Here is a 15,851-nt window from a genome sequence, read left to right as displayed (position 1 = left end):
CAATTGAAAGTCATTGGAATCCCCTTCTTACAATTATATTGAATGTTTCCAATTATGGAGTTGGTAGTGTTGTTGGTGCCATTATTAACATGATCATACCATATTATCATACCTTTATTATAGGAAGATGACTTATTTGACACACTCGGATTCCGTGCTAATAAAATAAAGATATGTGTAAATTTTTTTTTACATATCGTTGTTTCATTGGCACGGGGGATACCACATGACGATGTACATTGCTATATAAATTGTTCTCTTATTATAGAGGTCACGTACATGATTTTTCACGAATGGACGATTGAGATTTAATTAGGAAAGCAAAGTTGTACAGAGATGATAGCACGTGTACAAATAAGTGTATATTCTTATTATTTTTCTTAATAATTTTGTATGTAAAGTAGAAGACAAAAAGGTAAATCACTTATAATCTAAGAAATTAGTGGGTAGTTAACTTTCCTCTATATCTCTAATTTTTAAATAAATAAAAATTTAATTAAGAAAGAAAGAATAAAAATTATAAGTAAAGAATAAGATGTAAAAATCACTTAGTATTACGGTCTAATGTATTGTTCTTCACTCGTAACTGAAAGGTTTTAAATTTAATTTTCGTTAAAAACAAATTTGAATCATATTATTAGCTAGTTCATTATTATGGTTAATTAAAATAATATCGTTTTTTAATTAAAAAAGAAAAAGAAAAAAGGAGAGTATGGTGGAATAAAGCGTGATAAACACCCAAGCCTTAGCCACTGACCAGTGAGTGTGAGAGCGACTGCGACCAGCGAAAGAGCAAACACAGAGAGGGAAAGAGAGGGAAAGAGCGGGAGAGAGTTGAGAGCCGCAAAAGATAATAATGTTGATAACGCTCAGAGGAGCCTTTTCTTCTTCCCCGCTTTGCTTCAACAAACCCCATAGCCGTAGCCGTAGCTATAGCCATAGCCATAACCACAGTTTCTCTCATCTTACTCCCTCACCCTCTCCAGCACTGAAAAGATCGGTCTGCAAACCCAGCTTCTCCGTTCAGAGAAAACCCAACTCCACCACTACATCTTGGAAGCTTGGCGTTCTCTCCAGCGGGTAATTTCTCATTTCCTTCTTCTTTTGACGGAATTCTGGAGTTTTCTCCCACTTGGGTTTTTGGATTTTGGTTTGTAACGCATGTTTTCAGTGACGATTTTATAGTCTCTGTTTGTTTCTTTGTTTGTTTACACTTTTCCATTCACAAGTGCAGCAGTTCGAATAGCAAGAAATTTAAATTGATGGTTTGGATTAGATAGAATCGAGATTCGAAAATATTGATAGCATTCCCTCTCAATTTGCAACCGTGCATATTTGACCATTGAATCTTGCAATGCATTCAATCAAAGTGAAAGCTACGCGATACTGTATGAATTCAATTTGTTTTGTGTCCAATTTAAAAGAAAAGAAGAAAAAAAGACGGCTTGAAGTATTTCCTAGAACTATAAAGCTGAATTATACAGATATGAAAGTTATCGAGCTGATTTAAGTTATTTTGCAGCTCAGAAGCCTCAGTTTTTGATCCCTTGGGTATAAATTCAGATGTCAATTCTGGTGTAAATGCTACCTGGGAAAGTTTCGTAGGCATATTATCACAAACGTTTGAGAGTGCCTCAAGTTCGAAGAAGGAGAAACCCACTTCAGCTAGAGGCTTGGCAGGTTTGTTTCATAAAGAATAAGTAATATAGCTTAAGATCCTTAGAAATTTTCAAGTTGCAGTTAAAATTTGTAGTTTACAGCAGTTGATTAGGATACTTTGACATTCACAGCTGCAATAGAGGACAGTTCCATTGATTTTGGAGACTTCTTTAAAGGCCCATTACCCGGAAAGTTCCTCAAGCTGTTGGCATATCTGGCCTTGTCTCGACTTGGGATATATATACCTCTTGGTGGGGTTAACCGTGAGGCTTTTGTTGGAAATTTGGACGGTAATAGTTTATTGAGCACCTTGGATTCTTTCTCTGGAGGAGGCATTGGAAGACTTGGGATATGTTCACTTGGTATTGTTCCATTCATCAATGCCTCGATTGTCTTCCAGCTTCTTGCACAAATTTATCCCAAGTTGCAGGATCTTCAGAAAAGAGAAGGAGAAGCAGGAAGAAAGAAAATTGTTCGGTATACTCAATATGCTTCAGTTGGGTTTGCCATAGTCCAGGTTAGGGAGTTAGGCCTTTCTTTTCAATTGCTGCACTCATTAATCAAAATGACAATATATGTTTTGATGACAACATTTGGAACTTGCAATCTATTTGCATACATATCATTGTCTTGCTAGAAGTAATTGAGGATTCAGTTAAATATCTAGGGAAAGAGTTGTATTGATAAGCACTACAACAATAGTAGTTGCTAGTTATGGTGGCAACACAGGAGGTACTGATAGTCAAGGACACTCAAGCTAGAATTATGTGGTGATACAAGTGGCATGATGGTGGTGTTGATATCATCCCAGTGATAGTGACAAATGACAATAGTACATAAGTGTTAGGATGAAACGTTGGTATTCATGAAAATATGGTATCGTCAGGACTCAAAGTAAAAGTAATGTAAACTGAGGGTAGTTCTGATGTCTGATGGTTTTGGGTAGTTTTTATTAGGAAAAGTGGTGAATACTCTAGATGAATCTGCAATCTAAGTATGCAGTTCACTGTAAGATATTGGGGCAGTCTGGGAGGTTAATATGTGCACCCAGTTCTGAAAATTCCTTTATGTACATCAAAATATAACTTTTGAATATGCTGTCTGTGCATGACTTTTTAAAAAATTATTATTTCTTGAGATATTCTTGCAATGTGCTTATATCTGCCTCTTTTTTAATGGAAGGCAATTGGCCAAGTATTCTACCTTCGTCCATATGTCAATGACTTCAGTACAGAGTGGGTTATCTCTTCTGTTACCTTATTGACACTTGGCTCAGTATTTACAACTTACATTGGTGAACGAATCACAGACCTAAAACTCGGAAATGGCACATCTCTTTTGATATTCACAAGCATCATCTCGTACTTTCCAGCATCCGTCGGTAGGACTGTTGCACAGGCATTTCAGGATGGTAACTATGTTGGACTTGCCACCATAGTTGTCTCCTTCTTTGTATTGGTCCTTGGTATTGTATATGTTCAGGTAAATGCTTCTTTTAATACAAATATCTGCTTTCTGGATGTCGAGAAACATTCGCAATGATCTAAACAAAGGGTTTCAGGAAGCAGAAAGGAAAATTCCACTTAACTATGCCTCAAGGTATAACACCAACAGAGGTGGAGGGCTTCAAAGATCTGCTTACCTACCCTTTAAGGTTTGTATTCTTGCTTCTTAATTTTCTGAAGTGGTAGAATTTCAGAGGACTTATGGTCATAATGCTAATGATTAGAAAATACTAATGTGGACATACTTGGAAATATATGTAATTCTTTCCCTGCCAATTCAGAGTGGTTTTGATCACTTAGACCCCCTTATGGGACAGAATCTCTTCGTTCGCCCACAAAGGTCAGCAGAGAGATGTTTTAACTATGTCACCATTCAGCAAATTTACATGTTCCATTACTGGTTCTTGCTTACACATAAGTGTACTCTGTTGGAGAGTCTCCTCAATACCTACTTGGTTAGAGTGCCAAGAAATTGGGTATGCCTGTCTTGCAAGTAAGACTACTACCAATTTTTTCTATTTTATTCCCCTCTAGTTGATGAGGGTTCCCATCATACAGAAAGAGAAATAATATTTATATAAGCCTTTCACTGCCTTACAAGCATTCCTCAATGTGATGTTTCTTGTCAAAAGATGGAAATAGAACAACTGGAATGATACCGTATCCATGTTCGTGTGCTTTAGTGGTGTTATTCCACTATCACCAAATCTCCAGTCTCAGCAGTAGGTTCTTTTATCACAACGTTTCTCCCTGTAGGAGTATCCTTTCTATGACATTGCCACTTTATGCATGTTCTGGCCAATTCACTAATTATTTTCTGATCATTAAGATGTGTACATAGTACATACTCATTTGCATGTAAATGTGTGTTTTGTGATTGAATAACCTTTTTCTAGCAAAAAACTAAAAATCTCTTTCCACACCTTTGTAGGTTCTGCCTTTTCTTCTGTTTTTATTTTATTTTCTGCCTACTCATGCAGTATTGCATGAATAGACGTATGTCATGCTTATGAAGATAGTAGGTGCACACCTCAACTCAGGAAACAAAAGTATAGGAAGGTGATTAGAAAAGTTTCATTTTACTAATCTGCAATATCTAGGTTTATTTCATATGTTTTATATTATCATTGTGCATTCTGCATTGTTATAACCTTTATGATGAACTCAGCCTGCCTCTGGTGTACTCACTATCCTTTAGTATCCTTGATATCAGGTGAAGTGACATTCTGTAGATAATTGTTGTTACCCTTGGCTTCTGGTTTTACTGAATACACCATATTCTTCTCTTTCTGATATTTCCATTTCTTTTCCAGCACCCTAGTTTCAAGTATTCTATATGTAAGATCTTTGCCAGTAACAAAATTCTCTTTCCATTTTATAAACATCACCAACCAGTGCTATGGTTGCTTCTCAAAAGTGCTCTCCTTTCTTTTGTTCGGCTTATGTTAATGATGATTTATTTTGAATACTGCTTATATTGACGCTAATTTATAGATACACTTTTTCCGTCCTTGTGCCCAATCATTTTTTTCCCTAATATATAGTTTATCTAAATAATTCAACTAAGCAGGTGAATAGTTCTGGAGTTATGCCAATAATATTTTCTACATCATCATTAGCTCTTCCTGGTACTATAGCACGCTTCACCGGTTTAGCCGCATTGAAGAACGCTGCAGTGGCTTTAAATCCAGGGGGTAAGAAGCTGCAATTTTTAGTGGTAATAGGTGTTGGAGTTGGACATAAAAGTTGATAAGAATAACAACTATGTATTGGCTTATATACTTATACACTATCTTCATTTCAACCTGCATGATTGAGCTTGAAAACCTGCTACATTTTTTCCATTATTCACCTGTATATACATCTAGTGCATCATCAAACAGATTTTATCGTCAAAGTCTTCTGCTTTGAATTTGACAATCTTCTTGATAATTAACTACAGATTTCTTGTTCGTTGTCAATATTAAGTGATGACTGGACTTGGGCTTTTAGTTATTTTGCTTTTTGGTTTTGGTTTTATTATGGTTATCTAGAGATCCTATGGAGTTTTGAGATGAAATTAGATTTTTTTGTCATTTGAATTTTCATTAATTTCCTTGGGGAAGTTGTAACGATAGCATCCATTACGGTGTAGGTTAATAAATTGAATGACAGAAGAGGAATAGTTCCATCGTCTAATTAGCTCCAATTTTAGCATTTGGAACATCTGATATGCTAAAAGTTTCCAATTAACTTTTTGTAGGTTCTTTCTATCTCCCCACCAACATCCTTTTAATAGCCTTCTTCAACTACTACTACACTTTCCTACAGCTGGATCCTGATGATGTAAGTGAACAGTTGAAGCGCCAAGGTGCATCAATACCACTTGTACGACCGGGCAAAAGTACGGCTGCATTTCTTAAGACAGTAAGTTTCTTCTTTGTCAAAGAAATATGTGGCTGATTATTTGCATTACTACCATGGATGTGTCTAATCAGTCAGCTTGATGCTCAATTAGCCATAAAACTCTTTTGTAGAGTTAATTTAGATGGGTGCATAAATCGGCATGTTTCCTTGGTTTTTCAAGTAGCATCAAATTTAGTAACTAGTGAATTGCCATCGAACAATCAACCTGTGATGCTAAGAGTGAATATTAATAGCATCTTCCTGTCTTAAGTGTCCAATTAGTTGCCTACTGTATCAAGTTTGAAAAGGTTATTATGAATGACTCATGCAGCTTTCTTTATATTGGTTTTACTTTTTCATAGATTGGTTATGATTTTCAAATAGAAGTATCCAGTACTAAGTTATCGCTTAAATGTCTTAGCTATTTACCTTCGTGAGTTTTCTTGAATGTCCAACGAGAATAGATTGGAGTTGGTTTTGTTGACCCTAGAAGTTACAAAGCCTACGTGGCGCGCAATGCTGAGTAATTATGAGCTAACTACGTAATTCTTGTGAATGAGGGCGTGCCAACTCTCAGCTGAGCTCGGTCGCGCAAGTAGAATAGATGTGGCGGTGGTGGTGTTGAATGCGATGCTGACTTCTGTACTCGAGCGATTATAGCAAAGGAACACATCTCGACCTTAGGTTCTAGAACCTAAAGACAAGGTTTCCTAGATCATTGTGAAGCTCAAGATGGCCTACACCATCTTCGGTCACCTCAACTATATTCGTGAAAATATAGGTGCGCCGAATCGGTATTAGGCTTAAAGGACACAAGTACTCAAAAAAGATGAGCATTTTTATGGTGAACGTAGTTTGGCTATCTGAATGTTGAATTGCGAAAACTTGTCCGAACTGAAGGTGCTCCTAAAGCACCTAGTTCTACGACTCTAGTGCTATTCACTTATCCGAACTAAAGATGTCACCGGTTGCAAACACAGTGCTGTTCACTTATCCAAACTGAAGATGTATTGGCGGGAGGGTTAGGATATTGTTTTTCTCAAGGATGTGAGAAGGGGCTCTCTACGTTGCAAAACCTCTTGTATTTATAGGGATGAATTTTGTGATGGCCAAGTCTACCGGATGACGTAATTATGATGATATTCTGATTCGTTGGCATATTTGCTGAATATACACATAATTATTCTTGGCTGAAACTCTATTGCCTCCAAGTCTTGTCATCTTCGACCAAGACATTGAAGCTAGATTGATCATGCAATTGATTTGAACCTTTATCTGGAAACAGATCATGATCCTCAATATTTTTCTCATACAACAACTTAGAGTATATGGACCGAGTGCATGTTGGGGTCCAAACAGGTCCATATTACCAAAAATAAAAAAACTAAATGAGGTTGATTAGTGCATCTGTTTTTTTCCCCTTTCCAGTAACTTCAATTTATGTCTTGAGAGGTGAAGATGTGGAAAAAAAAAGCTTAATTTCAACAGACGGAACTTAAGATATTTGGGGTTACCCCTCTCTTATTTAGTATAAGAAAGACATTTGATACTATGCATTTGATTTTATTCACGGTAATGCCAACTTGTATATTCATGGCTTTCAAGGTTGATTCACAAAGCATTTTTATGTGCATCATGCTGATCCAGTGAACTTCCTTTTACTTTTATCGGGTTGCAATCCAACTTTCCATTGAAGAGTATTGCAAAATAGTATATTGCTTCCAAGTTCTCTCCATTATATCGCTTTCTTCCGTATATGCATGGTATTCTTGATATTCATTAGACATGGGAGTCCTTGATACGTATTTCTGGTTACCCTCTCATATATTTATGACTTCAAGGATTGATTCACAACATAGCATTTTGTTTTTAAGTTCTCTCTATCATATGCCATTTTCTTACTTTTTCTTCTTCTGTGGATCTCCGTCAGAAAGCTTGAACTTCGTATTAAATGTTAGATCTTGTCGTCTTAAAATTGAAATGAATTATTAATGTCTTCTGATGGTTGGATGCAGGTTCTAAGTCGAATATCAGTGCTTGGTTCAGCCTTCCTGGCAATCCTGGCTGCTGGTCCTTCAGTGATTGAACAAGTGACGCACCTCACTGCATTTCGTGGATTCGCAGGCACATCTGTTCTCATCCTTGTTGGTTGTGCAACTGACACAGCAAGAAAAGTTGAAGCAGAAATAATATCTCAGAAGTACAAGAACATAGAGTTCTATAACATTGATAAGTATGGCCCGTAATGCATGACAGATTAAAAACTTAGTCTGCTGTACAAAGGAAACAAGTAGGGACGAGGGGATGTGGTTTGGCATGAATAGAGTTTCATCTGTTAGACATGTACGAGTTGAGATACTAAAGATCGATTGAGGCTTGTACGTATGCTGCACTGCATCGACCAATTTTCTTGTAATATTTGAACAAGACGTTTGGAAATTCAAAGGGAAGCAGAAATGAATTTGTAATGCTCAGGTTCTTACCGTCAAAACTTAAAAGCACGTTTAGAGGTGGAAAAGAAACCTAAAATTCCAAACCGAATCGAAAAAATCCTGAAACCGAACCGAAAAAATCCCAAACCGAACTGAAATTAAAAAAAAATTATTATTTAATTTTAAATATATATTTGGAATTGGAACAGTCGTCTGATTTGGTTGAGATTTATTCTCAATTGTTGAATCCAAATAAACCCTCACTCAGAGTCTCAACCTCACCTCACCCTCCTCATCGTCGTCGACCTCACCCTCACTCCATCACTCTCTTTCTCGACCTCACCCTCACTCAGTCATTCTCTCTCATGACCTCACCTCCTCACCCTTGTCGCCGATTTCTCTCGATCTCTTTCCTCCTCCTTATTCGCCGTCTTCGAATCCGGCCACACCCACATCACACAAGTGACTCACCTTTCCCTGGACTGACCTATCACCTCTCTGATCTCTCTCCCTCGACTTCTCATCCCTCACTGTGGAGCCTTCCTTCTCATCCCTCACTGTGCACCGATTCTCCCCCAAATCAGGTAAATTTTGGAATTAATTTAGGGTGTGAATTCTAGAATAGGGTTTGTGAAATTTGTTCATATTTTGGATTGGATGTTCATGATTCCAGCCCTAATTTAATTTCTATATTTATGTTTACCATCAGGTTAGGGTTTATGATTTTATTTTCTTTTTCGATTTAGGAATGAGGCTATTACTGGAATTTGCAAGGTAAAGTTTTCTGGGTTTTTACTTTGTTGCTCCAAAAGGGTCTTAGAAAGTCTAATTCTTTAATACATTAATGTGGGTTTTGTTCAATTGGTGGGTTGTATATCTCTTATGGATAATATCTAAATTTTCATTTTTTAATCCAAGGGTTTTGCAGCTCCACATTTTGATGTGTTTTCTGCTCTAGTTTGTTTATTTTTCATGAAAGTTTTGTATATTTTTCATAATAATTTTTGTTGCTTCTTTTGGCTTTGCATCATCTAATTTTAGATTTTAGTAAATGGAAAACCAGAAAGTAAAAATACATGTTTTGATGGTTTTTGCCTTCAATTTTTGGGGCTTTGTAAGGTAAATTTGTTAATTTTTTTCCTCGTTTCTAAGATTGTAGTATTTGTATTTGCAGGACCTCTCCTAGAAGGTTTCATCCTTGCAAGTTGTTCACCGATCTCCGAAAGCCTTAGCTGTGAAGCAATGTATCTTTGAACAATTCGTATGTGTGTGACTTATAAACCTAACTCTTAGTTAAAGGATTTGAGTTTAACTTCTAGGTGAACATAAATTTAGAACTCTTTTTCTTTTTATTTAGATTACATCTATCATTTGGGTTCATATTTGGTAATCTGGATTTTGTTTTCTGAGGTTTTTTTCATTTGGTTAACACTTACAAATTACAAATAGGAATTTTGATTTGAAACCGATTTGAGTTAGTTGTAGTTTGATTTGTGGAAGATTAGCTTTAAAACCCGCCAAAAGATGTAACTGATTAAAAGCCCAAAAGCTGAATATGTCAAGTTTCAGCCCAATAGCCCAAAAGCCCAAATTTAAAATTTAATCCTGATTTGTCCCGAAATCCTGAAAATATTTCAAGATTCCCGAAAATTTGGTTTGGGATCGGTCTTGAAATTCCCGTCCCAAAAAATTTTGGTTTGAGATTCGGGATAGTGTTTTTGGTTCGGTATCCCATATCGAACCAGCCCTAGCTTATTATGGTTTTCTTTATAAAATTTGGCAATTTAGATAACATTTTAAAAACAAATAATTCAAGATTCCAAATGAAAGAAAGAAAGACTAATGGCGTGGGAGAGAGAAAGACATCGGTGGTGGCCGGTGGTGGTCATTGGTGTGACGTTGGAGAGAAAGGGACTGATGAAGAGAAATAGATGCAGTGGTCTGTGATGCTGATGGTGAGTGACTGAATGCGTGAAAAAAATTGGGCAAACATTTGATTTGACACCCGCCCCCGTTCTTTTTTATTGGCAAAATCTTACTCCCATTCTCGAATTGGGGGGAAATTAAAACGAAAATGAGCACAATCAATATTTTAGATTGTTGAAATGGCTAGACGAACTCCCCAGTGTTTTATGGGCAATACCTCGCTACCAAACGATGACCAACTAGTGAAACTCCAATCTCCTTGGCATTCAGTTCAGAGGCGATAATTTCTCCCAACGTCATCGTCCTGAGTATCAGCATTATACTACCAAGTTCAGAGCAAAATAAGAAGAAAATGGCCGCCAACCTAGACCTAGCAGAGGAAGAACACGTGAAGTTTGCCATCCACATCGCAATTTACCAACAACAACTCCTCTCTAGCTACAACAAAAGGGCGAAAATCCAGCTGTTCCAGCCAAGAGATCTAGTCCCAGAAAAGCCTTCATCTTTGCCCCTAGGGAAGGCTCCAAAAAAACGAATCCCGCATTTTGTCACAACCTGGACTCGTGCAGACCGATTGAAGTTCGATGTCCTAAGCAGATCGAGGATTATTCAATTTGTTTTGCAGTTCCTACCTTTTAGTAGAGTTTGATATGCTTCTATTTTCGATGAAGGTTTGAAGAGTTATCTATAGCTTGGCTCAACTGCATGCTCACAACAGTCCCCATGATCTCTAGTGTGAGAGGGTAAACTAATTCTCGGACACCCTTTTGGGGTATGCTCTCCTTCTGGGAGAGGGTAAGCTGCCCGAATATCCAGGCATGGATGGGCCTGGTTGCCTTGGTGTAATTGGGTGCACAAAGACCTGCGCCGATGTTCCCATAATTAACCATAATAGTCTTCATCAAGACTTGGCTAATTAAAGAATTTCAAGCCCTTGGCTTAATTTGTGGAAACTCGGGTTTGTCTATCAGAATAGGCATAATGTATTCCCTGAACCTCTACCCATGAAGATCCATACAACTACATGCCTTTGATGTGACTAGTTAAGTGACCATTCGTGTTCTTACGGAACTTTATAAGCTGCCGACGTGCTACGCTTCGTATGGGTTATGTAAACTCTTTAAGTGTAAAATACTCATGGGGTAACTGTTTACAAAGACTCATACAACTGTGTACTTCTGTTGTGACCAGTTAATAATCTTCCCATCCATACAAAACTCTATTAGCCGCTAACATGCTACGCAACCTAGGGGATCTAGACACCATTTCACAAAACTCCCTCAAGTAACTACCCACAAAGATTCATACAACTACACACTTTTGTTGTGACTAGTTAGCAATCTTCGTGTTCATATAAGAATTTATTAGTTGTCGACATGTTACGCAGCCTACAAGTCATATGTACTACAAAATGCAGGACAACTCCCTTGGTAACTGCTTATGAATTTCTAAACAATGCACAATTCTATTGTGGCTAGGTAGCGATTTTCATGTTTACACTGGTCTTTAACACGTGCTACTAGCTTACAACCCACTGGATTGGTTAGATAAAGTGCATTGCATTCCTTGAATTATTTCCCATAAAATTCCTTACGAGTACATACTTATGATGTGATTAGTTAGCGAATTTTGTGTCCAAATGATCTTTATTATGTTGTGATTAGGCCACGCAGCTCAAAGGATCGTATACTTGGAGACCAACTAAGCAGCATATGGTCAGGGGCAACCGCTCACGACAAGCTCAGCTGCTTAACGCCTTGAGAAGCTAAGACTCACGACCATAGAGGTTGCATGGACTCGTTTGCTTACTTCAAAAGTCTTGTGCCTAGTCGCTAGTCCTGTTGCTAAAAGTTTGCAAGTTTTTAAGCTGGAGGTCATGACAATAGAGACTACGTGGACTCGTTTGCTTACTTCAAAAGTAGCGTGTGTAGTTGCTGGTCCTATGGTTAAAAGTTCCACAAGTTTCTAAACTGGAGCTCACAGCCATAGAGTCTACGTGGACTCATCTGCTCACTTTAGAAGTAGCATGTCTAGCCGTTGATGTTAGAAGTATGCCCACAAAGCCACTCATTTGATGTAATATCTTTTGGAATACTTATTGTGTTAAACTATTATATGTTTAATGAAGGGCAAAACTTATTGTTAATCACCATTTATTGTATTATGTTTTTAAGAAATAAGGGAATCCAAGGAATGCATTTAATTTAAGAGAGAAGTGATCTAAGTAAGTTAGATTAACGAGACCTTTCTCTTCATTCCTACAACATTCCTAGCCATAGGATTGCCAATTGGGCATTGACAATCCGCTAAGGTTAGTATATGGTATGTTAACTCAAGCGTGAGTATGACTAGTCTTAAGTCATTTAGTGTTGGACACTGAGACAAACACATAGGTGCTCAAAAGGTAATTGAGTACACTGAACTATGATCAAAAGAGAGTTCGAACATACATGTCATGTAAGAACTCATAAGTTGCAATATGCAAAGTAGTCCTTTGATTTGAGGCATCATAGATGTCTAATGGTTAAGTCCTTGATCTTTGATCAAGTCAAAGGTATTTCATCGAGAGTGTCCACGACATTGTTCGGGTCAAGCTATCTAGTCATGTAAGCATATGAATGCACAACAAGGGATCTCTAACCTTCCATGGTGGAGGGAGAATACTCTAAGATATGATTCAGGAGTCTTTGGCCAAAACATACGAATATGACTTAGGAAGTTTGTTCCAAATCATATTCAATTGAATCATATAGAGAAGTATCACATTGGATAGTAGACATGAAACAAACTATCACTCAGACAATGTGATTAAGAGTATTGTATTAGAGAAGGACCAAATTGCATTGTAATTGTAACTGGATGGGTTCTCCAACCACTTCTACTTAGATTGGGTAGCCATGACATATTACTAGGTGTCACTCATGGTTTGTGGAAGCCCTGAAGATTAGCAAACACTAATCTTCATCAAAGGGAGAATTGAAATGTAGTTTCAATTCACAATTGATCGTTAAGAGTAACAATCACCCACTGCCTCGCTAATTGGAACCTAATGGATCATACACCGAGTAAGGATGAAGGTGAATAAATATAAATGAGATAAATAAGCAATTAAATGGTTTAATTGGGAATGGTCGAGATTAATTAATTAGTTAATTAATTATACGAAAGGTTTGTATTGGGCTTTTAAGTTAGTTTCGGGTGTCGGGGCCCAAAAGGGTTTTGGTCCACAAGGCCCATTGAGTTTAAGTTGTGTGACAACTAAAACTAGATGGAAATTAACCCAAATATAAAGTCAAAACCGGACACAGGGTGAGTGGTAGCAAACTTGGGTTAATTGCAAGTTTACCACCCACATGTGAGGTGATATAAAGGCATCTTTATAGCCATTCTCTCACCAGGGTTTTCTTAAGGCAAAGAAGAAAAACTTTTTCTCCTTTTTCTCTATAGAGGCCGGCCTTCCTAGGGGAGTTCACTAGCATCCAACTTCCTTTAGGTAATCCATATCATCTTCACACCATCATCCTTGGTGTGGAGAGTTAGAGGTACCAAACTTTTGGTATTTTTGGAGTTCCTTTCCTCACATCCTCAAGGAGCAAAGGAGCATCAAAAGGGAAGAAAATCACAAGAAAGATCTAAGGAGTTAGGAGGTGACTTGAAGGCCCTCCACTTGGGTGAATCCCTTGTGTAAACTGATGTAGTAGAAACTAACACACAAATTAAACCCTCTTTTAGACAATTGTAGTATGCGTAAGTAGGGATCGTTCTAGTTCAGGGATTAGGAGGGATGCTAATCTACACTAATTAGACTAAAAAACATAAAACTAAGCTAAACTGACTCAAATCAAACTAAACTGACTCAAATAACTCAAAACGAGCACTAAAGGGTGATTTGGACGAAAATTTAACTAAATTCACTCAAAACATGAAAGGGGGGTTTGTTTGGACGAAAATTGACTTAAAACTAATAAGTTGTAGAACTAAGTAAAGGTTGCATGAAATTAAGGTGACTTAAGGGGTGAAAGGCTAGCTAGAAGGTCCTTCTCCACACATGACACATGTGCATACAAATCGATTTCCAGTTATTATTCCTATAAACCATGAATGACAATGCCCCAAGTTAATCGTGAACTGCACAAATTAACCATCAGATTTTCCTAAATTCATTGAATTGGACTCAGTGACTTAACCAAATTATTCTTATCAAGTTCCCTACATGAACTACATAATAGAGATAGATATCAAAGATCATTAAGTTATGTGAAAATCATAAGCATTGACATGACATTCGTAACTATAAACTGCATGATACTCCTGCCATGAATTTACATAACGCGATCGTGACTAGCAACCCCCACTACTTGTAAATATAAGTTTATAACTATTAGGTGAAACTCCCTTATATTTTAGCATATTTTAGCATCAAATTCATGCATGCAAACTAAGTAGGCCTCCTTAATCAACATACAAGAATAAGTTATCAATCAAACAGATAAGTAAATTGCATTCATGATTTATGAAACAATAACTGGATGTAATCAATTCATATCACATATATGTTCATGGCTTTGAATTCACCTTTAGCTACAACGAGCTTTGACTATCATTATCACCTCAGCCTATTTTGCAGCATGTGGTTAAGACACATCGCCTCAGCAACCAAGATCAAAGTCTTATGCATAGTGGCAAGCAGAGAGACTCTCATCTATTTAGCATGATGCTTCGTAAATGAACCTGAGCATACCACCTTCCTAACACTTTAACAAACATGGCGTAAGCAGTATGGTTCTTAGGTAGGTCAGCTTAGAATAACGCACAACCTTAAGGAACTCTCCAGGAATAATATTGGAGGAATCTTTACAACTACTCTGGGAGCAGTTTCCTTATTCCCAGTAAGCGGAGCAGGCGCAGCACTGGAAGGAAAAGCAGACTTAGACATTTTTTTAGCAAACAAATCCACATTGTTTTTCCTCATAGTGGTGGGCTTCTCGGATGCTGAACAAGACCTTGGCTTATTCTTTACTGGCGATTCATAAGGAGGTAGCAAAGACCTCAGTTTTCACCCTTATTGGAAACAGGCTCGATAGTGGCAATTGGATGGGTAAATGCGTCTTCCTTGATCTGCTTGATCAGATGGGTAAATGCATCTTCCTTGATCTTCAAGAGAATAGGAGTAAGCAGCCTGCGCTATTCGTAATACTCAGTAGGAATACCTAGGGTGACGTAAACCTTCTTCATATCAGGCATGGTTTTTTGACTTAAGCTGAATTCTGAATCTACATAAGGAAAATAAAATATTCAATAATTTGAAGTCAAGAGAAACACAACAAGAATTCCAAGCAGACCAAGAATGGAGCAGTTCACCTACCATCAATAAATTCAGTTGGGGCGCGCAGCTCAGGTGAAGAGTCGGACTCCTGCTCTCCACTTATGTCCAAGGTATCCCTGACCCAATCATGGTTACTTTTGCTTGAGGAGTCGAACAACTTGTGTCGAGATCTCAGCTACCCACACCATCCTTTGGATCAATCTCAAAAAATTACCAAAACTCGTTCATGGTCAAGCTTAAATCAAAGAATTTGCTTAGGTTCGAGAACACCATCATTACATGAATTGCATTCAGGAAGCATTGAGAAAGAGCGCATTTCATGGAGTAGATCACCTCTTGAAAGAAGTGCGACATGGGAAAAATAAACCAAACGCTGGTGATGCGAAACTTATGTGACACACAAATTAAACCCTCTTGTGACAATTGTAGTATATGTATAAGTAGGGATCGTTCTTAACCGGGGATTAGGAGGGATTGCAAAATCACTTGGAAACTGACTCAAAAACGTAAAATAAAGTTTAAAACACTAAACTAGACTCAAAGAATGCAAAACTAAACACTTAAAACACTAAAACAAATCAAAAGACTCAAAACAGCACCAAAACACTCACAACTGCC

At 37.5% G+C, this 15,851-nt stretch overlaps 1 protein-coding gene across 1 annotated transcript; it reads left to right on the top strand.

The window, feature by feature from the left end:
* Positions 1–771: 771 nt before the first annotated feature.
* LOC137738196 (preprotein translocase subunit SCY1, chloroplastic) lies at positions 772–8,023 on the top strand. Its single transcript, XM_068477827.1, has 8 exons — positions 772–1,080; positions 1,523–1,680; positions 1,791–2,176; positions 2,842–3,141; positions 3,221–3,313; positions 4,735–4,858; positions 5,407–5,570; positions 7,565–8,023. The coding sequence occupies exons 1-8, from the start codon at positions 857–859 to the stop codon at positions 7,793–7,795; spliced, it is 1,680 nt and encodes a 559-aa protein (XP_068333928.1). The 5' UTR covers positions 772–856; the 3' UTR covers positions 7,796–8,023.
* The last annotated feature ends 7,828 nt before the right edge of the window (positions 8,024–15,851 follow it).

This window comes from Pyrus communis, chromosome 6, assembly GCF_963583255.1.
Source record: "Pyrus communis chromosome 6, drPyrComm1.1, whole genome shotgun sequence".
NCBI lineage: Eukaryota > Viridiplantae > Streptophyta > Magnoliopsida > Rosales > Rosaceae > Pyrus > Pyrus communis.
Note: the sequence above shows the minus strand (reverse complement) of the source record. Positions and strands in the feature narration are given on the sequence as shown.